We start from the raw sequence: 13,532 nt of genomic DNA, 5'->3' as shown, positions 1-13,532 counted from the left end.
AGTGAAAGAGGAATCTCCATGTGCAAGGATGGTTGGAACTTAATAGCCCAATTCTTGTCCCCCAAATTTACCTTTCTCTTGTAACTTGCACCATCCACCCCTTCTGTCACCACTGTAGGCTTGGGGAAGGCTTTTCTTTTCTAATACTTCTTCCCAGCCATGACTAGAAGCTTGTCTGAATCCTCCATGGCTTGGCTGATTCCAGGCGGTAGCATTTATTTAAACCCATCTGAAGACCCAGAGCCCAGAAGGTTAATAACTTTGCTCTCAAAAGGGCTTCTGGGTGTGGTTGTCTGGGAGCCCAGACCCATCTTCACATGTCCATTGTGGACATGTCTCCCCCCTTCATATGCCTTCTGCCACTGACTGACTGCATCTTTGAATCCAAATATATACCCAGAGTCGGGGCCACAGACGGGAACAAGCTCTCTCTTCAACCAGCATGAGACCTGCCTTCCTCAGTTCTCAGCCCCTTCTGCTGAAACTGACCGACAGAGGCAGGGCTTACTCCTTTCAGGAAATATCTTGCCCCAGAGCCTCGCCTTGGGAAGAAGACCACATAATCCAATCTCTATGCAAAAAACAAAAAACAAAAACAAAAACAAAACAAAACAAAACAAAACAAAAAAAACCAAGAGGCTCCATGTGGATGGAAAGTTGTCTTACAGAAGCCCTTTTGATCACTGCCCAAGTTCCGAGTGTCCTCCCCACCAGAAGATGCCTCACCATAAGTAGTAGGGAGAAAGAGTTCCTTTTGAAGAGGAACCAGTGAAACAATGTCGTCCTTCTATTAAGTGGCCAGCATTTGTATTCATGGGCTGTTAGATTGAAATGGAAAGTAGAGATTATTCAGCCAAGTGAAGGTCTCTCCTTGTACAGACGGAAGACTGAGGCCCAGAAAGGGAAAGTGATTTTCATACTGTTGGCTAGTGGCAAAGGTGGGACTAGAATCTAGCTCTTCTGATTCCCAGCCCAGTACTCTTCAAAATACTGATCCATTCCATATAGCAGAGCACATAGACTGTCATATTATAAACCCTAATTCAAATACAGACCTGGTTACACCAACGTGGAAGAAATTTCCGAATCATCAGTGAATCCAACATGGCAGTCTAATCCCTCCTGGATGAAGGGCTCTAACCACATGAATGTTTCAGAGGTTCCCTAATGCTAGTCAATTCTGTCTCCTAGATGCCTCTTAAACAAATCCCTCTCCCCTGTCTTTCTGCCTCCACTTGAATCAACCTAGTCAAACCATTTCATCATCCCAGAGTGACTAAGAATAAAATCCCAGATCCTCAACATGGACCAGAAGGGTCTGCGTGTCCTGGTTTCCCCTTGCTTTTCCAGCTTCCTTCCCATTTACCCTTCCCTTCAGTCTCTCTGCTCCAGCCAGGCATAGTTCCTCAGAAGTCCTCAAATGAGTCAATCTCCCTCTTCCCCCTACTCTGGATCTCTTTCTCTGTTGGTTCTGCCTGAAAGCATTTTCTCCTTTCCACCTAGATCACTGGTTCTCAAAGAGGGGGGCGGTATTTTACCACCACCACCACCACCACCCCGGACATTTTGCAATATCTGGAGATGTATTTTTGGTTGTCACAACTGGGCTCTAGTGGGTAGAAGCCAGGGATGTTGTTAAACATCATACAATGCACAGGACATCCCCCTATAACAAAAAACTATCCAGCCTAAAATGTTTATAGTGCTAAGGTTGAGAAACACTCCTTCTTCAGAGCCCCGCTTAAATACCACTTCTTCCATGAAGCCCTCCCATGATACTTAAATTGGTTGAGGGCCCCTCCCCCTCAGTGTGCTCCCTCTCTTCCCTTCTTCTCAGCTCGGCACATGGGAGTATTCGAGATAATGGAACGTCTGCCTTCCCCACCAGCCCATTAGTTCCAGGATGGAATGGCATGTTTTGTTCACCACTGATCCCAGCACCCTGTACATGGCGCAGGGAAGTTAGGCATTGCTTTTTGCCTTGTTGACCCTGGAACACAGAGAAAGGTAGTTTACACAGGCGATGTGGCTTTTACCAGGGGTTACATGGAAAGGCTTCAAATGCAGACCCACAGAGACCCATGGTCAAGAGCACAATGGAGATCCTGGCAGAAGTGGGTGGATATCATAATTCTATCACCTCCTAGTTGAGTGACTTTGAGCAGGTTACTTAATTTCTCTGGAATGGGTTGCATCTTATGTAAAAGAACCTGTTTCTTGTAGTTACCATGAAGACGAAAAGACATAGTGGACGAAGGTACCGAGCACCAGCTCTGACACAGGGTAGGGGATTAACCACGGAGAGCAAGCAAGGGCACTGGGTTGATGTGACCGTAGCCCACGGGCCCTGGGCAGTGGACACAGGGATGTGGACGGAACATCAGGAGACTGCGGTCAACCGCTCCTTCTGAACTTTCTCCATTCTAAGGATGTGCCTACAAACATCCTGTCTTACCTCTCCCTTAGGCTTGTTATGTGAACCCCAAGTAACTCCCCACCCAAATTATGGGGATACCTAAAAATCCCCTGTAGGTAGGGCTGAAGGTAGCTTTCCAGATGATCTCTTACCCCCTCGACCCCAGACCCCCTTAAGAGCTCTGGCTGGCACCCCAAGTTCCTTGTCTGGGTTCCACCCCAGCCCAGCCTTCAGGACGGCAGCCCATTCGGACCCAAGCTGACTCTAGATTTCTCCATCTTCCTGGACTCTGCCTTGGTGCCAACAGGGGCCCCATACCCTGTAACCTGCCTGGCCCCACTTCCCATGGGGTCTGAAACCTGGTCCACAGCCAAGTATCCCAGCTCCTGCTGGGTCTGGAGTCACAGGGGAATTCGAAACACGTTCAATGAAGGACTCCCAGGTTTGATGGCTATTCTTCCTTCGCCCCTGGGGGTGGAGGATCTTTTCCATTTCCGGGCCTTTTGGTTTCCTTTCCCCACCACCCCACCCTCATTTGAGGCATTCAAAAGCTGTGTTTAAAAGAGACAAAGGCCCATTTCCTACGCTGCTCAGGTCAGCCGGCAGAAGTGTGTGTCTGGAGATGGACGGGAAGAGGTCTGCCCCGCCTGGCCAGAGAGGACGCCAGAGGAGGCACGTGGGGGCCCAGACAGGAAAGGCTTTAGCGTGAGGTCAGGTGTTGGAGCCAAGCCCCACACAGGTAGCCAGTGAGGTCCACGCACAGGAACCCCTCCCTGTCTGCAGAGCTGTGTGAGTACCAGGGTGGGCTCCAACCGCTTGGGGGGCAGGGAAGGGTCCCCACAGCTGAGGGAGGAGAGGAGAGGGAGCTGCTGGCATCCGCTCGGCCAGACACCCGGCTGCCAGCACATGCTGGTTTCCTGCGACCACAGCCACCCACGCCCAAGAGGGTAGCAGCCCCTCACTTCTGTCTCCTTGTTTGGCTTTCTGCCCTGGGGCCTGTGAAACCTGATGGGTCAGTTTCTAGATCTGGGCTGATGCTCTTCCACTTCCTGGTTCTCACACCTTCAGCTTCAGAGACTGTGTGGTTCACCTCCCCCTCAGTCGGCAAAAAGGGTGTGGGTGGGTATTTTTTTCCCCCAAAATGTCCAGTGAAAGATCTGATCTCCTGATCAGCAATTCTCATCCCTGGGGAGTTATTTAAGGGATCAAAACAGCTGAAGTTAGACCTCTGAAGGTTAAATCAGTAACTCGCCTCTACCCAGAGAGAGAGCGGTCCTCCCGTGTGCGAGGGTCTGAGCACAAGGAGGAGGCATCAGCCTACCCCCGCCACCCAGTCTGGTCTTGGCGGGAAGAGCACTTCTGCCTCCTACAGCTCTCTCTCCCTCTCTCTCTCTCTCTTTTTTAAAGATTTTATTTATTTGAGAGAGAGAGAGCATGAGGGGAGGTGGGGCAGAGGGAGAAGAAGAAGCAGACTCTCCACTGAGCAGGGAGCCCCATGAGGGGCTTGGTCCCAGGACTCTGAGATCATGACCTGAGCCGAAGGCAGACAGACGCTTAACCAACTGAGCCACCCAGCTGCCCCGAAACATTGGTGTGATCTCATGGAGGGGGAGGTAGCTCAGCAGGGTGGGGAGTTAGGGGAGGCAGGGGAGGCCACTGGGCGCACAAGGAGAGGGGCATCACTCCCCAGGGTCTCATGAGCTTCCGGGCCCTGGCTCTGGCCCTGCAGCTGATGGCTGGTACAGAAAGCTTCAAGGGGAGGCGGTTTACTCAGAGACGGCTGATAGAACATAGGAAGGGGCCCCACCACGGCACCGGCCAGCCTCAGCTCCCTCTTACCTGGTACACGGGGCCTCCTCACAGGTCCTGAGGTGTGCTCTGTACGGGCTGGGCCCTGGCCCATCAGAAGGCCCCTGCTCCCAGGAACTGCAAGGACAAACTTGTGTGAACGAGAAGTTGAAGATAGTCGGAGGCAGTTGTCACTGAAGGGGTGCACGGTTGAAAAGAATTATAATAATATTAAATGACACTTAGGGTAACTTACTCTGTGCCAAGCCCTGTGTTAAATACTTGACTGCCATTATTTTATGAAATCCCCTCAACAACTCGATAAAGAACTTGGGCACTGGAGCCAGGCAACTCTGATTTAAATCCCAGCCTTGGGACGCCTGGGTGGCTCAGTTGGTTAAGCATCTGCCTTCGGCTTAGGTCATGATCCCAGGGTCCTGGGATCGAGCCCCACGTCGGACTCCCGGCTCAGTGGGAAGCCTGCTTCTCCCTCTGCCTGCTGCTCCCCCTGCTTGTACTCGCGCGCTCTCTCTCTTTCTGACAAATAAATAATCTTTTCTAAACCAATCAATCAATCAATCAATCCCAGGCTTGCCTCTGCCATATATGTGCCCTTGGGAAATGACCTAATCTTACTGGGCCTCAGTTTCCTCACCTGTAAAATGGGAATAATAGTAGGACCTACATCATGGTGTCCTGAGGATTATGTCAGAATACAAGTAAAGCAATGCTACAAGGATCCCACAGCAGGTGAGCCCTTGACGAGTACTCGCCACCGTTTGCGTCATTAGTACCTCTTGCAGCTTATTCCTCGGGCTGCCACAGCACAAGTCTCATGAACTGGCAGCTTGAACAATAGAAATTTATTGTCTCATAGTTCTGGAAAGTAGGAGTCCAAGATGGAGGTGTTGGTAGATTTGGTTCCTTCGGAGGGCTGTGAGGGAGAATCTATCCATGTGTCTGTCTTACCTTGTGGGGGCTCAGACGTTCTTGGCCTATGGATGGCCATCTTTTTCCACGTTTCTTTACATTTTCTCACCTCTGTGTGCTTCTGTCTCTGTCCAAACTTCCCATTTGTGTTTGTCCGTTTGGGCTGCCATAACAATAGCATAGACTAGGCGGCCCAAACCACACAATTGATTTCTCACAATCCCGAAGGCTGGGAAGCCCAAGATCAAGGTGAGAGTCTGCTTCCTGGTTCATAGACAGCCGTCTTCTCACCTTGTCCTCACGGCAGAAGGGGAAGGGAGCTCACTCAGATCTCTTATAAGAGCACTAATCCCAATCGTGAGGGTTCAGCCCTCATGACCTAGTCACTTCCCAAAGACCCTGCCTCCAAATACCATCACACTGGCGAACGGTTTTCAACATATGAAAGTTTCAACATTTGAACAGTTTCAACATATGGTTTTCAACATATGAATTTTTGGGGAACATAAGCATTCCGTCTATAGTGTACGTTTTTTTTTTAATTAAAAATTTTTTTTAATGTATTCATTTGAGAGAGAGAGAGAGCAGGAGCGAGCAAGAGCAGTGGGGAGGGTCGGAGGGAGAGGGAGAAGCAGGCTCCCCACTGAGGACAGAGCCCAATGACGCAGGCCCAATTCCAAGACCCCGAGATCATGACCTGAGCCAAAGGCAGACCCTTAACTGACTGAGCCACCCAGACGCCCCTATAGTATGCGTTTTTATAAAGATGCCGGTCATATTGTATGGGGACCCATTCCAACGACCTTGCTTTAACTCGATTACCTTTTCTGTAAAGAACCAATTTCCAAATAAGGTCGCAGTCTGCTGTACTAGGAGTTAGGACTCCAACATATCTTTTTGGAGGGAACACAATTCAACCCATTATACAAGGTTAAATAACTCACTCAAGGTCACACAGCTTGCTGGTGATGAAAGTGGGCTCTAGAACCCTAGATTATTTGATGACTAATCCCATGGCAATAAACCCCAGCATAAAGCCGCAACACTACTAAACCTTTCCTGGGCAGGGAGAACGAACCAGAGAGAGCCATTCAGAGTCCTCTGTGTCATAGCATTTTCCCTTCCCTCTCCCTTCCTCCGTAGCCTGCCTGCTGCAGGCTGAGCTGGTGAACTACGAGCGAGTCAAGGAGTATTGCCTCAAAGTCCTGAAGAAGGAAGGAGAGAACTTCAAGGCCCTTTACCGGTCTGGTGTGGCCTTCTACCACCTTGGAGACTATGACAAAGCACTCTACTACCTGAAAGAAGCAAGGACCCGACAGCCAACAGGTAAGGTGGCGACTGATGTTTTCTTACCGGCAGTCCCCTCTGGCAGCCCCGGAGGCCTCCCCATCGTGGCGCACAGCTGTCATGGATGGCAGGGCCAGGTGTGGCTCAGGACCTGAAATGAGGAGCGTAAACAGTCCACGTGTTTGCCTGGGGTCTGGGTTCCAGGGAGCTTGGGCACCTCCTTTCAAACAGAATATGGAATTCTTTGGGGTTTTTCCAATCCAGAAGCCAGCTCTCTCCACTTACTCAATAAATACATACTGAATTCTTAGTTTTTGCCACGATTTGTGCTGGGTGCCAGGGATGTAGATGAGAAGACAGCGTCCGTACTTGTGAGGACCTCACACTCCAGTTGGCCAGACAGAATACGAGCGGCTACCCTTGGTGCTGAGCTCAGCATCGTACTGGAAGCACGCCCTGACTTCTCTGGTCAGGTCCCATTTCTTAGAGCCTGCATTACCTGGACCATTTGCTCAAATTCCTTTCCACCAGCTCAGCCACCCCTTCATTCCACACACATTTACTGAGCAGATACAATGGGTCAGGCTCTGTTGTAAGTGCTGGGCAGATAGAGGAGTTTATGTTATAACAGAGGAGGATGGACAGTAAACAAATGGACAGATAGGTAATATAATATTTAGTCGTGCTAAGTGCCAGGAAGGAAATAAAGCAGAGTGAAAGAATCAGGAGGAAAGGGGTTGCTGTTTTACACCAGGTGGTCAGGAAGAGCCTCTCTGAGGAGGTAACATTGAAACAACAAGTTTGACTTGGTGTCACCATTGTTGTTCCCATGGCTGATATTTTAAAAAATGCAATTCTCCGTCCAAGAAGAATTTAAGAACTTCAGGATCAGTTTGCAAATATCCAAATGTATACTTTTTTCTATGTTCCTAAAGAATGCCCCTATCTTTAATGTGTCACTGTTTTTCGGGGGTTTTTTTTCTGTATATAAATCATGTTCTATACTCTAAGCAACTTGAGGACTAAGAACTGGACTCATTTAACAGAATTTTCTTGAATACCTCCTGTCTGCCAGCCCTGCTAAATGCCTCACCTGGCATTTTTGGGCATTAGACAGCATTCATTCCTGCTTCCTGAAGTATAACATCCCAGGCAGCCCCCGTAACCCTTGTCTCCGGCTGTGTGCAGAGCTAGACAGCTGTTCCAAGCCACGCCCTGCTTACTAATTTAATGCAGAATTGGGGGAAATGCCTCCATTTCTCCGGAGGTGGCTGCCTGACCTTTCTTACAAGGACAAGAGTAAGACAATGAAGCAAAGTCATTTTAAACTCTTCAATTTAAAAAATTTACATTCAATTAATATTTATTGCTCATTGGATGAAGCACTTTTAGACTTCTCTATTTTGGTCCTGCCGGCAATGACCTGACGAAGGTACTATGCTCCCCAGGGCGGGCAGGCGGCAGAGTCTGACGCAGCACTTAAGCACGGGGCTCCCTGGCGCCTTCATCTCTCCAGGGGCTCGGTTCTCCGTTAGGTCACAGCGAGGATGAGGATCCTTACTTTGCACGATTGTCATGAGAGGAAATAGATGATGAAGGGAAAAAGCGGAGCACAGAGTAGGATTCCGTGTCGACGGGTCCCCCCGCGAGGTGCTCCCTAAGGTGTTTCTCTCCTCACAGACACCAACGTGGTCCGGTACATCCAGCTGACGGAGATGAAACTCAGCAGGTGCTCGCAGAGAGAGAAGGAAGCCATGTAACAGCCGCAGCGGCCCCAGAGCGGGGCCTTGCAGGCAGCCCCCTGGAAGGGGTGAAGAGCCCCTCCTGGGCTGGGTTCCCTGCTCCCCACTTCTGGCTCCCCCTTCTTCTTCCTGCTGCCCCTCAACAATCCATCTGCTCCCAGTGTGAAAAGAAGAGAGACCTGCAGCTTTGGAACCTGGCAGGTTGCTGCCACGGAGACTCCCCTTCTGTAGCAGGTCAGCTACTGGCAGGGCCCTAACTTCTTCGGGGACAGCTGGAGAGGACTCTTACAGGGCCGAGAATGCTGCTGCAACTTTGACTTTGGCCAGGGCTTCTGAGAGAGCCAGAGCCCGGCAGGTGGACCATCCCAACGGCAGCAGGCACGGAGCCCACGGGCTGGACCCCTCCACACTTTCCAGACAGACCAGAGCATCTCAAGGCAACCGTGACAAATCCAGGGATGAGACAAACAGCAGAAGCATCGGGTTAGGCCAACAGACCGTGCTTTTGTACACTGGATTCCCCACCCCCACCCCCAGTCACCTCAGCCCCTGCCTCCCTCCCTCCACTTGTTGTCTCGGCCTGGCTTTCTTCTCGCCCCCTCGGGGATCTGAGACTGCCAGGATTCACATGCCACTGAAGCCCACTCTCAGTGCCCTCTGGTGACCACACATACCATTCTCCCATACTCCCACCCAGCAGGCAGCTGTGGCGGCGGAGGGGCAGGGTGAAGCGGGCCAGGGGCTGAGCACATAGGTGATGGAGGGGAGGGGAGATGACATCCAGGGGAAGGAGCGTTGTAGAGCCTGCGGGATGGAACTGTGGACTAAGTGAGTGTAAATAAAGATAAATCAACAGGCAGCGGTCCTGTCATTTCTGTTGGAAGCAGCCCACTCCCTCGCTGTCACCCCCCCCCCCAACTCTGAGTCAGAGCTACTTAGAGCCAGGCAGCACGGGGCTCCCCCTGAAGCAAGGGGCCGTTTGTCCAGTGGGAAACAATGTTGGCTGCCGCTTCTGTACGTTAGAGTGGGCTGGCGTGGTGGAGACTGCCCAGGGACTTGGCTCTGTGGGAACTCGTACAGCCTCCTTTTGATGAAATTATCTGGACTCAATATCTAGCACATAGAATGTGTTCAACAAATATTTGTTGAATGAATAAATTGTGACTGCAGACTGGCTCTCCTGCCTTAAACTAATTTTATCCCAGCCTAGTCTCCCGATATCTATGCTCTTTACGCTCTGCCATGTTGCTTCGGTCAAATAAGAAACATTTACTGAGGGCTTATTGTTTGCCTATCATTGTGCAATACGCTGTGGGACAGAGGATAGAGTCCCGGTCTTTAAGGAGATGGAAGAGTTGAGAAATACTCATATGAGATTATCACCAATGACACCTTTAATTTATATGATGCTTTAAATTTTTCAAAGCACTTTCGTGTATTTTTTGTGGGATTAGTGAGACAATATTGTACAAATTAAAATATATACAGATGCAATAATGTTAATAGTTAGCGTTTATTAAATGTACTATCCTCAGACCTTTACATGTATAATCTCATTTCTTTCCTGGAATTACCCTATGAGATACTAGTCCCACTAGGTGGATAAGGAAACTTAAAATCCAGAAACATTGACTATCCCAAGGTTATATGGCCTTACGTGACATAGCTAGGATCTGAACCAGGTCTGTCTGACTCCAGAGCTCCGGCTGCTAACTACCCTATAGTTAGTTGCTGCTCTGCAAAGTATTATATTGAGTGGTTACAACCATTAGGGAGCAGGACAGTGCGTATTCAGTTGAAAAGCCCTGACTATGCTAATGATGGTACGTGGGCTGCCTCTGTATTTAGCCCAAGGTTTAAAAAGGTCTGTAACACCAGACTCCCTAGTGGTCAGGGCAGTGACAGGCCAGAAAAGACAGCTGAGACCTAGCAGTTATTTCTGTGTATTATTCATTCTACTTTCTGATGTCAGCACATATCCAAACCCACCTAGCGTTCCCCCAGCATTGGGGAAGGTTCACAATTATAGGTAGAGATTGAAAGGAAACACAAAGTTAATTATGGGTTCTTTGTGTAATCAGAGGCTCTACCACTGCAGGATCCCATCACTGCTGAGGGGCCCAGAAGCCAACAGTCCAGGTTATATTCACATGGCTCCTGAAAGGCTTCCAGCAGGGCCTTCAAGAAGGTGCTAGAAATACCCAGGGGCCTGCAGTTGCTTGCCTATAGCTCACTTCCAGGCAAGAGGAAAAGGAAAATGCTGTTACAGCTGCCACATTCTCCCCCCACCCCTCTCCGAATCTTCTGTCTGCCCTCTTCTTCCAGAATGGCTGCACGTGTCCCCAGCTCAGAACCGTCTGCAACATACACAGCACAGGCAGATGTGCAAAACTCCCCCGTTCCCAAGCTTCCAGCCCAGAAAGCTTGCGGGTTGGCAAACTGCTTGTCGGTCAGGGTCTGAAGGATGAAGATGAGGTCAGAGGTGGACTGCAGAACCAGTTCAAACCAGCAGGGCCTTCCTTTGGTCTTCCTACCATCAGGAAGGACTTGGACTAACCATCCCCAAAACAGAGCAGAAGAGAGGTCTTGCCTCAACAACTAAGTTGGGGCCGAGCCAGACAGATGGGGATAAGATTGTTGCCATCCTTCTAAAGAGAAAGGTGGAAAACTAGAAGTAGGTGAGGACAACCCTGGGCACAGGCCATCTGCCTGTCCCGTGGTTCACATACACTTGCTTACTGGAATCCATTCACTGTGACCCAAAGTTAAGTGATCCCAAAATAAAAAGTTGCCTGGGGGTGTTGTTCGATGTTTGGGGTGGAGGAATTGAACTTGCCGTGCATTTGTTCAACAGAGACTTCAGAAAGCTGTTAAGCAAAATCAGGTCTATTCACCTTAGCAGAACTTCAGCTTCCTGCTCCCCATCCCTCCCCAAAACAGGGACCGTGATTTAATGACACGCTTTGTTTGCAGATGTCACTGCTGGACTGTACCTGGAGCACTAATCCTGGATCTGACCTGCTTTGTCATTTCCTGCTTGGACTTTTGTGATAGACTCTTTGGGGAAAAGATTATACTTTTCTTGTTATTGTTATGAAAGCCTCACATGTGTATTGTAGAAATTTTAATGGGGGCGGGAGAGACAAACTCCAACCCATCATCTACCACCCAAGACAAACATTGCTATCCTTTTGGACTTATCTTTCAGTTCTTTTTGGTATAAATGTACACATGCACATGCAGTTTTTTTTAACAAAAACTGGATTATACTGTATATATACTCTTTAGTAACTTACTTTTCAAAATGTGTATTTATATTTTAGAATATGTAATACATACACAGATACAAAATTCAAAAAGGACACAAAGCTCTATAGTAAGAAGTAAATCTCCTTCCCACCCCATCTGCCAGCATCTAGTTTCCCTCCAATTACTTGTACTGTATATCCTTCCAGAAACATTTATGCATTTTCAAATATATGTGTATATATTCTCTTGTCATAAATGGTAGCATATCAGACTTTTTTTTTTTTTTTTTTTTTGCACTTTGGGCTACTTCACTTACTAGAGCATGAACGAAACATTTTTTGTGTGTCTCCCAAACTTTCTCAACAGCATCCTCATTATGCAGCTAGACTCTCACTTGGTAACCCGTCTCCTTTCAGTGACTATTTCATTTGTTCCCATTCTCTATTGTAAATAATGTTGCAGCAGACATTCTTGTAGCTAAATTTTGCACACACCTATGGCTATCTCCTTGGGATAAAATCCAAGAAGGAAATTGCTTGGCTATCTTTAAGAATTTTGATATATGCTGCCAACTGCCCTCGGAAAGTCTGTACTAAACTTCACACTCTCCTGTTCGCAGGCTTGAGAGTGCCCCGTTCCCTGCAACCTCACTAACAGTGGGTATGGTCACTTACCAAATCTTTACCAGTCCAGTAGGAAAATAATACTATGTCAATGTTATTTGAACTCACTTCTTTGATTATTAGTGAATAACATCTTCAAATGCCTATTGACCATTTGTACTTGTTTCTTTGTGATTTTTCTGTTTATTTGATATTGGTATGTTTATCTTTATTCTCAATATGTAATTTTATTAAGAATATTATTTTTGTCAAGAAACATTGCAAATATGCTTTCCAAGTGCTTTGCTTTCAAATTTTGTTTATGGTGCTTTTTGACACACATAAATTCTTAATTCTGCAATTAATTTGGGTCTCTGTTGCCAGCTCCTTCTGCCTCTGGTTCACCCTCTCGTTGCTGTCAGCGCTCCCCTTCTAAAACACAATCTGATTATGTCACTCCACAGCTTAAACACCCTTAGTGGCTCCTCACCACTTTTAGGATAAAGGCCAAACTCAACATAACACCCAAGGTCCTCCATGTAATTCCTCCCACAGACTCTTGCAGGCTCCTTCCTGGTCCTCTTCCAAAGTTACCCTACAATTCACCATTGCACAGCTCCCTGTGATGCCCCAAGCCAATCACTCTGGGTCTCTGGGCCTTTCCATGCGGTTCCCTCTGCCTCGTGGGCCATGCCTCACCCCTCCAACCCCCTCTTTGCCTTGCTAACTCCTATAGGACTCGACCGAGGCCTCACTGCTCCAAAGCTTTCCTTGACCCCATGGTCTGTACTCCTAAAGCAGCACGAGCCTGCCTCTGCATAGCATTTGCTACAAGGAACTGGAACCTCCTGTTGATGTTTGTCTCGCCCACTACCTGGCTATTCCTTGAGGCAGGCACTGGGGTTTCTTCATTCTGTGCAGCCAGAATGTTCAGCACAGCGCCTGGCATGCAGTGCGTGCTCGATAAATGCTGAGCCCTGAATCTGGAATGAATGAATAATGGATTCAGTGGCTAATGTTACTTGGGGGAAATGCAAGGCTGGACTGGATCTGTGCTTCTGAGAACCAAGAAACCCTAGGAGACTCGGGTTGGAACAGAAGCCACGTGCTCCAGTGCTGTGCTTTCCAGAACATCAGAAACACTTGAAGTAGCTTTTTAAAAATGCATAATCTCAGCTTCTGCCTCAGACCCATTGATTCAGACTCCCGGGGATAACACTCAAGATACTATAGTTTTTTTTAATGTCCTGAAGTGTTTCCGATGACCAGCCAGGTGAAGCAGTGCTGTGAGGTAGACCAGCAGACAAATCAGAGCACCCAGCTCCACCATTTCTAATCATGTGAGCTCTAGGAGTGGGCAGATAGAGCTTTGTTTGAGTACCAGCTTTGATGTCCACTAGCTGTGTGTGATCTTGGGGCCATTGTTTGAGTTTTCTGATCCTCATTTTCCTTCCCTATATATGAGGATAATTTTATATTCCTTAATGGGCTATTGGGAGGATTAAGAAATAACTTGTC

The 13,532-nt window shown here is 48.4% G+C and overlaps 1 protein-coding gene across 1 annotated transcript in view; it reads left to right on the top strand.

The window, feature by feature from the left end:
* TTC9 (tetratricopeptide repeat domain 9) overlaps positions 1 to 12,312 on the top strand; it is a 32,666-nt gene extending 20,354 nt beyond the window's left edge. The window contains exons 2-3 of the mRNA XM_040641716.1: positions 6,278 to 6,460; positions 8,102 to 12,312. Coding sequence (XP_040497650.1) covers positions 6,278 to 6,460; positions 8,102 to 8,181 — 263 coding nt within the window. The 3' untranslated portion in view covers positions 8,182 to 12,312. The remainder of the gene's footprint in view (positions 1 to 6,277; positions 6,461 to 8,101) is intronic.
* The last annotated feature ends 1,220 nt before the right edge of the window (positions 12,313 to 13,532 follow it).

The sequence above is a fragment of the Ursus maritimus genome, unplaced genomic scaffold (assembly GCF_017311325.1).
Source record: "Ursus maritimus isolate PB19 unplaced genomic scaffold, ASM1731132v1 scaffold_25, whole genome shotgun sequence".
Classification (NCBI taxonomy): domain Eukaryota; kingdom Metazoa; phylum Chordata; class Mammalia; order Carnivora; family Ursidae; genus Ursus; species Ursus maritimus.
The sequence above is the reverse complement of the archived record's forward strand: the minus strand, read 5'-3'. Positions and strand labels throughout refer to the sequence as shown.